Here is a 13737-nt window from a genome sequence, read left to right as displayed (position 1 = left end):
CATCTTGTCTCTGTTAATTTAGCTGAGAATTTCTTTTGAGGCAAATTTTACCCTTCTGGACTTTTCTAGATCCCCTCCCCCCCAAACCTCTAATGTACTAGGGCAGAGGTGTCAAGCTCGGAGGAACCAGTTTAAAACAGAACTGGAATGTTAATAAAAATAAAATACAACATAATGTAAATTGGTGATTTTCAAAGTCAATATGCAGCCCTCAGGAATGCCTATTTGAATTTGATACCACTACACTCACATAAAAAGGCTATTACTATTCTATTTCTCCCTAGCCCCAACCTATGATGTCATGGGATGCAAAGCATATGGTACCAGTGGACTGATGTGAATACTAACTTCAAGCCTACCACTACAAGGTAAGCCATTTAACCTCTGGGCCTACTTGATCACTTATAGAATGGTGGTCAGAACTAGGGGGAGATAATTCTCTCAATTCTCTTGCTTGCTAACATTTTCTCAATTATTTACTCTTCTTGAAAACACCCAAGTTCTTCAGCCTTTCCTTAAAGGTGTAGAACCTCCAATAAAACTTGCTCCCCTCCTTTGCATCTTAGCAGAAGTCCAGATTTACTGAAGAATGAAGAAGATAACACCAACTGAATCATTTCAGGGAACACTCAAAGAGACATGATTCCATGGTGCTTTCTTACAATTTTTACATCTATTTTATTCACCCTAAATTAGTCTCTCTGCAATATCACCAGTTACTATTTCAATAGATGCTTTTCTTTCATAGAAGTCAGTTCTTCCATTTAGATGTGTAGGATTTACTGATACTTCCCTTTTGCAATTCAGGGTTTTAATTGTTTCCTGAAATCCCAGCAAATTCCACCCACTCATCCTTCAAATATAAAACAAATTTTCTTTCCACAATCCAACCACCAAAGCTTACTTGGCTAGATCTTCACTTGTCTAAAACACAAATGTCATATATTGCAGCAGCATTTTCAACCCTAGCTAACGGCACTGTAAATCACATAAGAGGGTGTCACATGAAGAACCGTCTCCAAGATCTTAACCTTCCATTTTTAAGTGACACGAGTGTCAAATTTCCAGTCACTGTGGAAGAGATCATTTTCTTAAAAAGAATTTGGCATAAAATGCAGCGAAGAGGTCCTTATAAGGAGTGTCTGACTGTGATCTTGTCTGCGGTATGCGGCAGAGCTGGCGAAATCCTGGGGAGCGCAACAGCAGGTTCTGCAAGAGGCCCAAGAAGCTGGAGAAGAACCAGTACAGTGCTAATGACTGGAAACAGAAAAACAGACAGGAACATCAGTGCCAAGGAAGCCCAGGAGAGCAAGGACAGGCACTGCCGCTCCTTTTTGGAGGATTGCTCGGCCAGCTACAAGGCCTTTCTCTAACGGCTGCAGAGCTGATGGTGCATTTAGCATCCGCCTCACAAATGCCTACATCCATCGAGTTGGATGACTGCTCAGCTGGGTGTGTGTATATTCCATCCGTCACCATACTTGTCCCTTCTACGGTATTCTCTGCAGGGAACCAGGACAAGGCCCCTTTCCTGCCCACGCCACCCCATCCATTCAGGAAGCTACATGGAGCAGCCACACACTGTCGTCCTGCACTGAGCCTTCACAGGCATTTCTTACTCTTTTCTGCACCTCTTCTCCAGGTGTTATTGGAGCTCCCTGGGAGGAGGGACTCTGGTTTCTCTCTATTTGTACTCCTAGTGCTTAGCACAGAGTAAAGGCTTAATAATGGCTTTTCATTCATTTATTTTGTCTGCTCTCTAATCTTGTATGAGGAATCACCACAATACAATGACACATGGAAATCAAGTATTTTTTACTGCAAAGAATTATTAAAAAATGACCACAGAACATTCTTTAAGTATGTTAGCCATCAATATCACCCAATTTATATTTTGACCAAATGTACAAACTAATCGATTAATCAGAAAGCCTTTACTGAATTCCTAATATCTGCTCAGCATTCTCCTGGGTACAGGGAGAGATACGGAAGTATCTGGTTCTTGTCAAAGAGCTTACCACCCAGTTGGAGAGACAAGATCAAAACTCAGGAAGAAATAGCAAATACTAGAACCATACAATGCACTATATATGCATTATATTAGTACTATATGGTGCACTATATATGCACTATGTTAGAACTATACAGTTCACTGTATACGCACTATGTTAGAACTATATGAGGCACTATATATGCATTTTGTTAGAACTATACAGTGTACTATATATGTACTATATGGTGAAATACTAAATTGCATTATGGCTTTATCATTGAAAGGTGGTGGTGCATCGTGTTTACAAAGATTTGGCCTCAGAGTCAGGAAGGTGGATTCTAGTCCCACCCTGGACAAGAGCACTGCCTGGGGCACTCACAGGGAACACTGGATTCAAGAGATGATGACCTGGCTCAGCAGACAGTTTTCTCACCAGGATCACCTTATACAGAGGAAATCACAATCCCCAAATTCTGTGGTTTAGATTCCAACTGATTTGGGACTTTGAACTAATCAAACTGAGTGTAATTGTGATGGGCAATCCAACAAACATTTATTAAGAAACTACCATGTGTAAGGTTTCACGTTAATTGCTGGGGATGGACACAAAGGGGGAGAAGTAGAGGTCCGTAGCAAATGAGGCAAAAAGCCACACAGACCGGCCAAGGAAGAAGTGACAAAAAGGTCAGACTTTACACAAAAGGTCAGACTTGGGTTGGGCCTTGTGGGAATTAATGAACACTATTTCACAGGAACATACAGTGAGTGCTCTTACCTTTCTAGATTACTTACTGAGGGTACAGATGCAGCAATGGGAATCATTAGCACAGAAACTCCACGAATAAAATGCGTGACATACTTTTGAAAACGGGACTTTTTAAGCTTTTGTGATGCAAAAATCTGAAGGGGAAGAAAACATACAGAGGAATAAAATGACAATCAAATTAGATAAATTTTGAGTAAAAACTGAACTTTGCACCTCTTAGGAAAGGTCAATAAATTTTTAAAGCTTGAACTCAATCCTTGGAGAAATCTTTCTGTCATTACAGAAAACACAGTCAATCAGATATCCCTCTACTTAAAAAAAAATTATTAAACAGCCATCTGTAATCTCTAAACACTATGCCACCTAAAAAGAAGCTCATGATTTTTAGAGAATGAAAAGGGCCTCTACCCCGCTGCAGGATCTTTGAGGACACAGAGTGGGGAGTTGGTAACAAATGTTTATGTAATCAAAAGATAAAATTATTTGCATGTATTTGCTTCAGTGACCCCCTAACCCTTCTCCTGCTCAGTCTTTTGCCCACCCATCTGTGCTTTCATCCATCCTCTTAAATAACGGCCGGTGCTCAGTAAAAGCCCATAACTGTCACTGCAGGCAAACAGCCCGTCCCGTGGCTGTGTCTGTCTCTGTTGAAAAGATGTAAGGGGGACAGGGATGTGCCTGAGTGGAAAAGCATACAGTAGTTATCTGTGAGTAGGGGCTGAGAGGCCAGGGAGGAACCAGGCCGGGGAAGCCCCGGAGGGATTTAATCTGTGGGAATGCTAACCTGTGAAGATCCTCCTTCCAGTCTGAAAGGAACCCTCTGGGAGGGTAATCTCTATCCATTTCTATCTAGTATTTGGAACTGCATAAACATTTAAGAGATTTAACATCGTTTCATTTAGTTGAAATAATGAATACAGGTTTAATTATTTTTATTCTCGAGTTGCTTTTCATTCAAATGTTATAACTGAGTGTTACCTGTTCCCTAAATGTACAAATATACACGTTACATATGTGGGTAAACACTTCACAGTCTGATTGTTATGTGTGTGCAGAAAAATGACAATTTGTCTGTTTAATCCATCTTTGTTAGGGTTGCAGTAATGGAACTGGCCTTCTAAAAAGAGGCTAAAGACGGAAAAGGGTCTCAACATCCACTAAAGCATCCAGTTTTCATTACCTGAAGATAAGAGCTGAAAATTTCTTATGCATAGATGTTTATGTAATTGGAAAAATATTTGCTTGTAGCATTTCACTTTCCTTTCTCCTGCCTAAAACAGATCTATATATGAAGATACAGATACAGATATATATTTTCCCCAAAACTGTTCTATAACACAATGCCAACCAAAAATGTGCACTTTTATATACACACACACATACACACACACAGATACACGCACATCTTTATCAGTGCAGCGTATGAATAAACAGCCTGAAGGTCCACAAACATGCTCAGATCTTTCCAATCATTTTTTTTTTAAAGATCTTTCTATCTTAAAACAAAAGTGTTCCCTGACCTTTTGGCTGTCTCAACTTCCTTACAACCCCCTGCCACCCTCCTCAATCCCTGAAATATGGTTTCTGCCTCCCTTATTCTACTAAAACCACTTTTTCTGAGGTCACCTGTAGAAGAATCCCTAAAGCCAGCAGCCACTTTTACTTCTCTGGGACTAAAGCTGTTGGCCACCGGCTCATCCCAATGTAGAAGTTTCTCTTCCTGGGATTCTCACAACCTTTGCAATGGGTCTACTATCTCTCACACTCTTACGTCCTTTTTCCTTTCCTAACTCTTTGATGTGGGTGTTTCTCTAGGTCTGCCCTTTACCTTCTCTCTTCACACTCTCTGCCTTTCAAATTTCAATTAACTCCAATGGCTTCAATTACTATCCCATGCACAGGTCCAGTCCAGAACTCTCTTGAGTGCCGACCTCTGGTCTCCAACAGCACACAGGACACATGGGATGAGAGACCTAGACCTAGGAGGGATCTTGAGGCCTCCTCGTCCAACCCCCTCACTTTCTAGGTGCAGAAACTAAAGCCCAAGGTTATATAAGTAATAATCATCAGAGGCAGGATTTGAACCCAAACTCTGGGACTCTAGAGCCAATACTCCACAATGTCACTCATACCCGCCTAGATGCCCAACCACTGCCTCAAACTGAGCTTGTGATCATCGGACCACAGACCTGAGTGCTTTCCACATCCAACCCCCTCATTTTACAGAAACGTTACAGGAAAGCAGAGGCAGAGTGAGGGGCCCTGACTAGCTCTGGTCACACAGGTAAAATCTGCACCTGCGTCTTCTTCCTGATTCAAGTTTCAATCCCCGACCCCAAGTCACTGTGTTTCGCTCTACACCCGTCCCCCACATCTGGCTGCATTGTCACAGCATCTTCCTGGGAGGACATCATTTCCCATTTTCAGTCTCCTGCTATTTTCTCTAGGATGTCATTGCCCTTCCACACAATCTACTTTACAGACAAACTAGCCTACTAGGCAGCCCTCAATCTGGTATTGGCTCTCTTTCCTTCACCTCCTCTTCTGCCTGGAACCCAGGTGAAGGTGCCTCTTCTCATCACTCGGTATTTATCTATCTGGAGGCATGCTGTATCCCCCTTTCCCTAGTACAAGGAAGGGCTTTGACGGCCAGCCCTATTTCATGCTGTCTCTGTATCCCCAGTGCTTATGTACCCTTCAGACAAGGAATTCAAAGCACCCTCCAAACTCTAAAGGACCACAGAAGTGTGAGCTATTGGTATTATCATGCATGTTATGAACATTCCTTTGACTGCTTAGTGACCTACTGACACACTCCATGTACATTAATAATTGTCTGCCATCATAACTTTAAATGGCCATGTTATCTGTAAACCAAGACTTCAAAGAAGCCTGTTATTTGGTCTAACAACTGCACACAAAACACACTTATAACACAAAGTTTTCAAGGACCGCTTTTCTAATGTTCAATTTGTACTCAATGTACATTTAACAAAAGTAAATCCCTCAATTTAAACAGTTTACCTCCACTATTAACAGATTGAGGATCCCAAGTGAGATTGGTAGAATCCATGTGGAATCAAACACGGTGAGGTCAGGAAACCACAGGACTCCACCTGTGGAAAACTGTTCCTGAATAGAAAAGTCTCCTGAAAAAGACATGTTATATTTTTACAAACTAAGAGATTGTAATTCTCATGGAAAGTAGAAATAGAAAACATATGAACTGAGGAGACTAATGACCACATGATTCCCTTAAAAAGGCTTGCAGATCTTTTTCCACTTGATATTCATTCTTCAACATTTAACAGGTCTTACAAACACTTAAAATAGGGTACATATTTAAAAGGATGTATCTGAGGAAGGGAGCACAAAAAACTGGAAGACATATTTATACTCTTAGAGGTTTTATTTCGGACTAAGATTATTATAACTCACAAGTTTTTTCTTCTTCTTTTACATTTTTTTTGCCTAATTTTTTCCCTAGGTTGTGGGACTATATGAACTTAAAGAGCTATTTTTTCTTACACTACTTTTTTCCCTCCTTGTATGTTAAAGATAGAAAGTAGAAATTTTTCTGGCCTGGTATAATTTTAATAAAAAAGATTTTTCCACTTAGGAATCAAAATTAAACAACTGATATATTAATCCTACAATGACTCAAACTACAAAAGAATCACAGAGTTGGAAGAGAGCTCAGAGGCTACTTAGTCCAAAATTTACTTAAACAGGACCCAACAATGATCAAAGGGGGCTTAGCCTGGAAATGAGAGCCAGAGTGATTTGAGTTTAAGGCATGGTCCTTAGGAATGAAATCTAGCCTTAAATCCCAAAATACGTAAAGCCCAAGAGCTCTTGGGAGGTTTTGGGGATTAAAAATTACACTTCTTGGCTCAGAGTAAATGTAAATAGCAATTATTTCTGTTTTGGCCAGGAACCCTAAGTTTTTCCTTTTGGATTGATTTTTTTCTCGACTAGGTTACAAAGGCCACTCTCTGCCTCATTTCTTACCTAGCCTTCATCACTGAACGGGCATTGCCTCAAACTGAGATCTAGGAAAGACCTTAGCTTGAAAAGGCCAAGTTCTCCCACTGCATCCGGGGCCACCTCCAGTCACCCTGATCTATATCTTGTCACTGGACCCAGATGGCTCCGGAGGAGAGAGAGGCTGATGCCTTTGCACAGCCCTACCTCACTTACATCCTATTAACCTGCAAGTCATGGCATCACTTGCCTGATGCCATGGTCCTCTTCCAGAACAAAGGACAAATGACATTCTGCATCCCTGACAAGTGGCCATCCATTCACTATGAGGCCACGTAGTATGTAAGAAACCCACTGCCCCTTGAAACAGTCCATTCTACTTGGGGAAGGTGTTGATTATACTTTCTCTAGCCTTTGGCCATTGCTACTTGTTCTGGCCTGAGTCCACACAGAGTAAGACTAGTTTTTCTTTCCCATGACAGCTCTTCAAATACTTGGAGTCATTTTTAAAGTTCAGTATCATACCCATATGGCCATCTTCATGCATACATCCCCTCGGCGTGTATACTCCAGTTTGTAAATTTTCTTCAGGAAACGTGCCACAGAATTAAGCATAACTCCAAATCTATTCTGCCCTGATCAGATCACAATGGAACTATGATGTCCCTTGTTCTGGACACAATTCTTCTTTCAAAGAAGCCTAGAAAATCATCCTTTCTTTGGCTGCCCCATCACTGCTGCCTCTTACTGGACTTGGAGTACCCTAAAACCTGCAGGTATTTTTCAGGTGGACTGCAATCTGGCCAAACTATGTACTAGGCAAAGTGCTTTACAAATATTCTGTTGCTGGATCCCAAGAGCAACCTTGTTAGCTACTCTTGTTATTCTTATTTTAGAGTGGAGGAAACCAAGGTAGACAGAAGTAAAGAGCCGTCCTCAGAGTCACATAGCTGGCAAATGTCTGAGGCCAGATTGAAACTCAGATCCTCCTGACTCCAGGCCCGCAGCTGTGTCCACCCTGTTACCTTAATGCCAAGTTCTAGGTGCCTGCAGGTAATATCAGGTGGAGGGTGAGATGAAATAAATGACTGAGGAAACAAAGAATCAAGCTTCTGAACCTATCAATTTATGAAGCAATGCACAGCAATGCAAAGCCACTGCCAAAACAAATCAGGACTAGGAGCCTTCCTCAACTTTGGAACTGGACCCCAAATAGAGAGGGAGACAGATTTTCATACATTAAAAACAAGTAATCAAATGGGACTAATTAACTAAATCAATTAACCAGGATACAAAATTACATAATCTGATTTCTAATTGGAGGAAAGATTAGAGACTTTTCAAGCTGGGAAAAAGAGAAGGAACAGGTATAATTCCCCGAATTCACAAGAAGAGATGTCCCACTCCCCCTGAGTATCTGCAAACAATCAAGGGAACATGAAAACAGTAACAGATTGGTCAGTATGAGGCCATTTTTCAAATAAGACACATGGGTTGCTTGAGATGTACACTATAAGAAAACTCCTTGCAACAATCTTCATGTGTGATGGGGTTTCTGGTCAGTACAACCTTGGCCTTAGTTAAGAGTCTCTAAACAGCAAGCAGAGGTGGTCCAGCTTCCCATCCATGCAGAGCTAGGTTCAAAAATGCAATAAGGTTTTCTCCCAATTCCCATAATTGAGTGACATTTTCTCACAAGACAGAAGTTGGACTAGACCCATAACTGAATTAAAAGGGGAGCAAGCTTGGTCCAGAAGTGAGTCACAAAATGGAGTCAGCGTAGTCATTCAGTTTCCACAATTAACCACCTGCTGACCTTCTCCCCTCAATTCCCTATGCAGAGGAAGGGGCCTGGTCCTGATATGTTAGGCACTCACTATGCACTGCTTAATAAATCGAAATGCTCAGAGGCTCACACCTTTGCTTCCCCAGGCATTTCATTTCTTACCTGCCACAATCACTTGTTACCTTGTATATTCCTAGGAACAAGAAGTGTTTTTCAGGCTTGCTAAATCTCTGAAGCTGTCACCACTTAGATAACATGCTTCGGGAAGAAAGCAGACCTTTGTTTATGCCATTTCAACAGGGGGATATTCTCCAGGATGGAGTCACGATCATATCCTTTATTAAATAAACCCTCCCCAGCTACTATGGCTCCTGAGATGCACATCACCATTCCTTGAATCACAAGAAAGAACTGTCTTTTGGCTTTATCTAGATATCTTTATACCACTGCTCCCCTCTAGCCACTGTAAAAACAGAAAAGCCCTGCTTACATGCTTTAGAAATTGAAAAGTATCTTATGTTACCAAAGGGATATGAGAATTAATATTAATTTATTATATTAATATTTATAAATCATACAATAAACAATAAAATTAAATAAAAACAAGAAAATAAATTTTTGGTAAAATCAAAGAGGAAAAAGTACTTTGAGGGAAACCATGTTTTTTAAATGATCACCTTCTGAATCCGATATCCCTAGACTGAAGTTCCGTAGGGCAACAGACATAAAGACCCACATTGGTATTTGAATCCATACCAGCAGAGTGGCTTTGAATGGATGACAATTATCCCGAACATACAGCTCTGAAACAATCCTTCTCATGTTGTTTAGGTAAACAAGCCTGAGTAAAGGAGAGAGAAGAGGAAGAAAAAGTCCCCCTCCCCACCAAAAAGTTATTTAAAATTAATTTTTAAAAAAATTTCTGTAATGAACAACACGGCAAGTTAGCATCTCATATCCAGAGCATAAACTAAGTTGATGCTATATAGTTTTCTAGTCTTCTTTTACCATAAGCTTCATCAGGGCCATCCAAACAAATGTTGACTAAGAAATTTCATTTTTAAATCTTTAATAATCCATTTAATTTACATCAAAGTTTATTAGCAGCCTGTTATAATCGATGTGAATAACGTTGCTGTTAAAATTCTTACTTCATTGCATGTGATTTAAATTATACTGAATTATAGATTATTTATAAATGAAAAGACACACTAATGAAGCTATTATTCTTCAAAATAACACTAAAATATGTGAAAGGCTGAACATTTTCCTGGCAAAAATGTGGAATGTCTAATGATAATTGCTAACATCATTCATACACTGTGTTCAAAATTTGTCTTTTATAGTCAGCATTTAGTTATTAAATTATATTAAATTAACATTTAGTGTCTCCCATGTGCAAATTATCTTACCTAGTTTGTCTTTTTGACCATCCCAACTGTTTTGCTCGAAGTGCAACATCACAATTAAGATTCTTGGCAATTATTTTTATTTCTGGTTGCAAATTTTCCACCTAGCTAAAAACAAAGGAGAATTTGTTATATACATTTTAAATTTTTATCTATAGTCACTTCTGCTTCTTTCTCCCTATATCCTGTTCTTATTTTCAAAAAAGTAAAACATAGTACATGCATAACCTTAGGCTCTGTTTCAACAATCCAGCTAGCAGCTGTTGTGGGGGTGAAAGACCAACAGAAGCCCAACAACAAGAACGCTACCAGCATGATGCAAAAATACAGGTTCTTTTGATCTGCTTAACTAAGGAAAGCTACATTAAGGGGTTGACAAGCTTACTTTAATTCAGCATACAAATATCATTCACTTAGTTCAGGGGAAAAGACCAGCACACTGAACTTCAGAGCAAATTACAAACAAGTTACAAACATCGACAGACAGACCAAATACAACTCATAGTTACCAACATCTAGGTTCAGCCTGGGAGCTCAGAACAAGGGCTGGCCCAGAGTCGGCGCCAAAGCTCCAACAAAGAGAAAGCCAACCCCTGGTTTTATATCTTTTTCAGCGTCAGCGGTGAGTCACACATGAGACTCACCCACATGACCTAAAATCATCACAAAGAGGGACTTAAACCCACGTGGTCTAAGAGCCTCTGATGTCCCAAACCTATCACTCAAACTCATGTGTAAACTAGGCCCTCCCTTAGTTAGCCCCACCTGGGGCCCCACTTTGGTTAACAAGTCACACCCACATAGGTTTTACACCTAATAGAGGTTTGGGCCTGGGGCTTAGCACCTAGTAAGGCTCAATGAAATACACTGAATTACTTAGAGGAAACAAAAGCCAACTAAGTGCTAAGAGCCCATTTTGCTTACCAACACAGGCCCCAGTTCCAGAAGGATGAATCTACTGAGATGATAAAAAAATCCAGACAACCAGACATAAAGAATAATAATTAATGAACTGATCTCAACACAGAGATTTCTATCAGAACATGGCAGGGTTCTGTCCTTGGCCTAATTCTGTAGACTGTTTTTAACAATGCTTTTTTTTTCTATTATGCCATCACTAAACATGAAGAGAACTGTACTATATGAAACCATGAACTTTCACCATGTTTTTAAAATCTGTATTAACTGCAACATGAGAGTACCCAAACTGTTCTGCTTATTATCTGTGTCCTCTTCCTAACTCTGGTCCGCAATCTTTGTATTTTTTCATGCTTGGTTGATGTTCTTCATTTGGAGGGCATTACTATTACCACCTACCTACACTCAAAATAAAATGAATGGGGGGAGCATTCATCACCCCCCACCCTGAAACAAATAAAAGCCCTACCTGCCCTGTAACAAACAAGTATTGCCCAACAAAACAAATTCACATATTGACCATGTCTGAAAATACTCCTACTATGTACTTGCCGGTTATCTCTTTGCCAAGAGGTGGGAAAACAATGCCTAACAATAACAGAGCTTTAGGCTTTGCAATTGTAACCATCTGAAAAAGGTTTATCCTCAGTCTGCTGGGGTCATAATTAGTTAACGGCATGGATAGAATTGTAAATTCTTTCCAGGTTATTGTCTTTTACATTTCTGTAGGGGCTGTCTGAAGGGCTCCTTGGTTCTGCTCACTTTCGGGCCTCAGTTCACATAATTCTTCTTGGGATTCCCTGACACCATCCCCCTTCAGAATTTCTTGCAGCACTAGCGTCTTTTATAATTTCTTCAGACACCGCTTTCAGGCTGGCGTGCAGCCACTCCCCATGCAGACCCTGATGTTTTACACAACTGGTCCCTTTCCGCTTTCTCTGGTCTTTTGAAAGTCTCTGCTTAGGAGAGGCGCTGCCAGCTCAGAAGGTGGCACAGTTTCTGCTTTCTGGACACGGTCCAGACGGCTTTCCAGGCTGGTCAGACAGCTGCGCAGCTCCACCACACGAATGCACCAGCTCTGCCCCTTCTCTTCCGACAATCGCTGTTTGCTGTTCCCGTAGTCTTCCCCGATCTAAGATGCACGAGGCGGGATCTCGGAGCCGCTTGAAGTTGCATGTGATTTGGGGCTCTGTCTAATATAGTTGTTGACGGCTGGACTTTCTTCCTTTGGAAACTAGGAGCACCGGAGCCCACAGGGAGCTGCTACGAAGCAGGAGCCATCAGACAATCTGACACTGGCTAAAAGGCTTGGGAGGTGAGCCCGTGAAACAGGCGGGGTAAGGAACACGCAGAGAGGAACGAGGACCCCCCCTCCACGTGACCACAGCTGCGCGCAAAGCCTGCAGAAATGGCCCGCGGCCATCCTCCGAAGTGACGTACCTGCACTTGCTCACAGTTACAGCACGAAACAAATGAGCGGAAAGTGGGAAAGAGGACAATTCAGGCGCAGGGGCAGGGGAGGCTCTGACTACACAAGGGAGGGGGAGGACCGCGAGAGAGAAAACCCACAATCGTGATGACATACGATTAAAAAGGTTTGGAACAAAGAAGTCCAATGCAACTAATACTGAACGGAAACAAGCGAGGGAAATCTCTGCAGCGAGCTTTTCTGATTATCTCATTTCCAAGAAATGAGAAACGGATTATAATCGATGAGAACAAGAGCCATTTTCCAGCTGATCAAAGATCTGAGCAGACCAGCTGTGAAGGGGTGAGACCCATGCTGCCAAATCACTGCTAGAGAAATTTCCAACTGAAGCCAAAGGGGCAACAAAGGAAAAGGAGGAGTATTGGGGACTTTGGCAAAGCAGGTTCACTTAGGCTGGCCCACCCGCTCTAGAAAGCAAGGGGGAACCACGCCCCTGAAGTGACTAGCTTGCGCTTGCCCTGGAACACACGCCTGTGTATGCGCGCGTCTACACAAGTCTAAGTGGACTGATACATGTGCATCCCTACTTGTGCAGAGCTCCAGTGCTTAGCCGGGACAGGGGGCGGGGCTCCAGCCTGCACACTAAGGCAGAAGCCGCAGGGGGCGGGGCACAAGTTGCGCACGAGGGCGGGCTTCGAGGGCGTGGCTAGAGCATCCGGTAAGGGGGCTCCTAGGGGGCGGAGTTTTCTGACTCCTCTCCCGCCCTCACCTGCCCGCGCATGCGCGCTCACCTTGGCCAGGATGTAGTGCTGATAAGCTGCTAGGGGCAGTGTGATAGCGCTCCTCAAGGCCGTGGTGGTGACGATAATGCTGGCCCACCACGGCAGCCCCGTGGCGTCCTGCGTTCCCAACAGCACCCCCTCCGCCCAGTGTGCCGGGGCTGACGAAGCCAGGCTCTCGTGCCAGCCCCCGGCCCCGGCCCCGGCCGACCCCGCGGCGACGCCGTAGGCACAGGCGGCCACAGGCAGGAGGGCGTTGGGGCTGCACGGCGAGGGCTCGCCTCGCCCTGGCGGACAGCGCCTGCTCCCCAGGAGGGCGGGCAGAAGCCGCCTCCGCAGCTGCTGCCGGGCACTACACAGCATGTTGGCCAGCAAGCAAAACCGTGCTTTCTTCCCAGCGGAAGGCGTCCTCCCTACTTCGTCCGGGGGCAGAGAGCAAGCGAGGAATTCCGGGCAGGCCGCCGCGAGGCGGAAGTCCCGCCCTCCGCTTACACGCGGGGGTCAGGTAGCGGCGTCACGCGTGCGCGGCGTAGGGGAAGGGGCCGGATTGGCCCAGACCCGGAATAGCCGAGCTTGCGGGTGGACACGTGGGGTGAAGTGGCTCCCTTCTCGGTTTTGGGAAGCTTCGGTTTCGACTGCGTGCGCAGGCTTCTGCAGTGGATGGGGGAGGGGA

General features: G+C 43.1%; 1 protein-coding gene across 2 annotated transcripts; it reads right to left on the bottom strand.

Annotated features, from left to right (window-relative positions):
- Window positions 1-651: 651 nt before the first annotated feature.
- Window positions 652-13515, bottom strand: LOC118853875 (cytochrome c oxidase assembly protein COX18, mitochondrial). 2 transcript variants are annotated; one of them, XM_036764111.1, is made up of 6 exons: window positions 13077-13515; window positions 9942-10042; window positions 9207-9370; window positions 5784-5908; window positions 2786-2893; window positions 652-1257 (listed from the first exon to the last, which is right to left on the bottom strand). In XM_036764111.1, exons 1-6 carry the CDS (start codon window positions 13425-13427, stop codon window positions 1084-1086), a joined length of 1023 nt encoding a protein of 340 aa, XP_036620006.1. In that variant the 5' UTR covers window positions 13428-13515; the 3' UTR covers window positions 652-1083. The 2 variants fall into 2 exon arrangements, with proteins under 2 accessions (XP_036620006.1, XP_036620007.1); XM_036764112.1 differs by having other exon boundaries at window positions 9942-10046; window positions 13077-13159.
- Between the last annotated feature and the right edge of the window lie 222 nt (window positions 13516-13737).

This window comes from Trichosurus vulpecula, chromosome 6 (assembly GCF_011100635.1).
Source record: "Trichosurus vulpecula isolate mTriVul1 chromosome 6, mTriVul1.pri, whole genome shotgun sequence".
Taxonomy (NCBI): Eukaryota; Metazoa; Chordata; class Mammalia; order Diprotodontia; family Phalangeridae; genus Trichosurus; species Trichosurus vulpecula.
The sequence above is the reverse complement of the archived record's forward strand: the minus strand, read 5'-3'. Positions and strand labels throughout refer to the sequence as shown.

What these genes read in the sequence shown, in the direction of transcription:
- LOC118853875 (XM_036764111.1), bottom strand. Translation starts at nt 13,427, where the DNA reads ATGCTGTGTAGTGCCCGGCAGCAGCTGCGGAGGCGGCTTCTGCCCGCC. An exon ending in AGCACTACATCCTGGCCAAG is followed by an intron (nt 10,043 to 13,076) that starts GTGAGCGCGCAT and finishes GTTTTTAGCTAG; the next exon opens with GTGGAAAATTTGCAACCAGA. An exon ending in TTGCTGCATCTGTACCCTCA is followed by an intron (nt 1,258 to 2,785) that starts GTAAGTAATCTA and finishes TTCTGTTTCCAG; the next exon opens with TCATTAGCACTGTACTGGTT.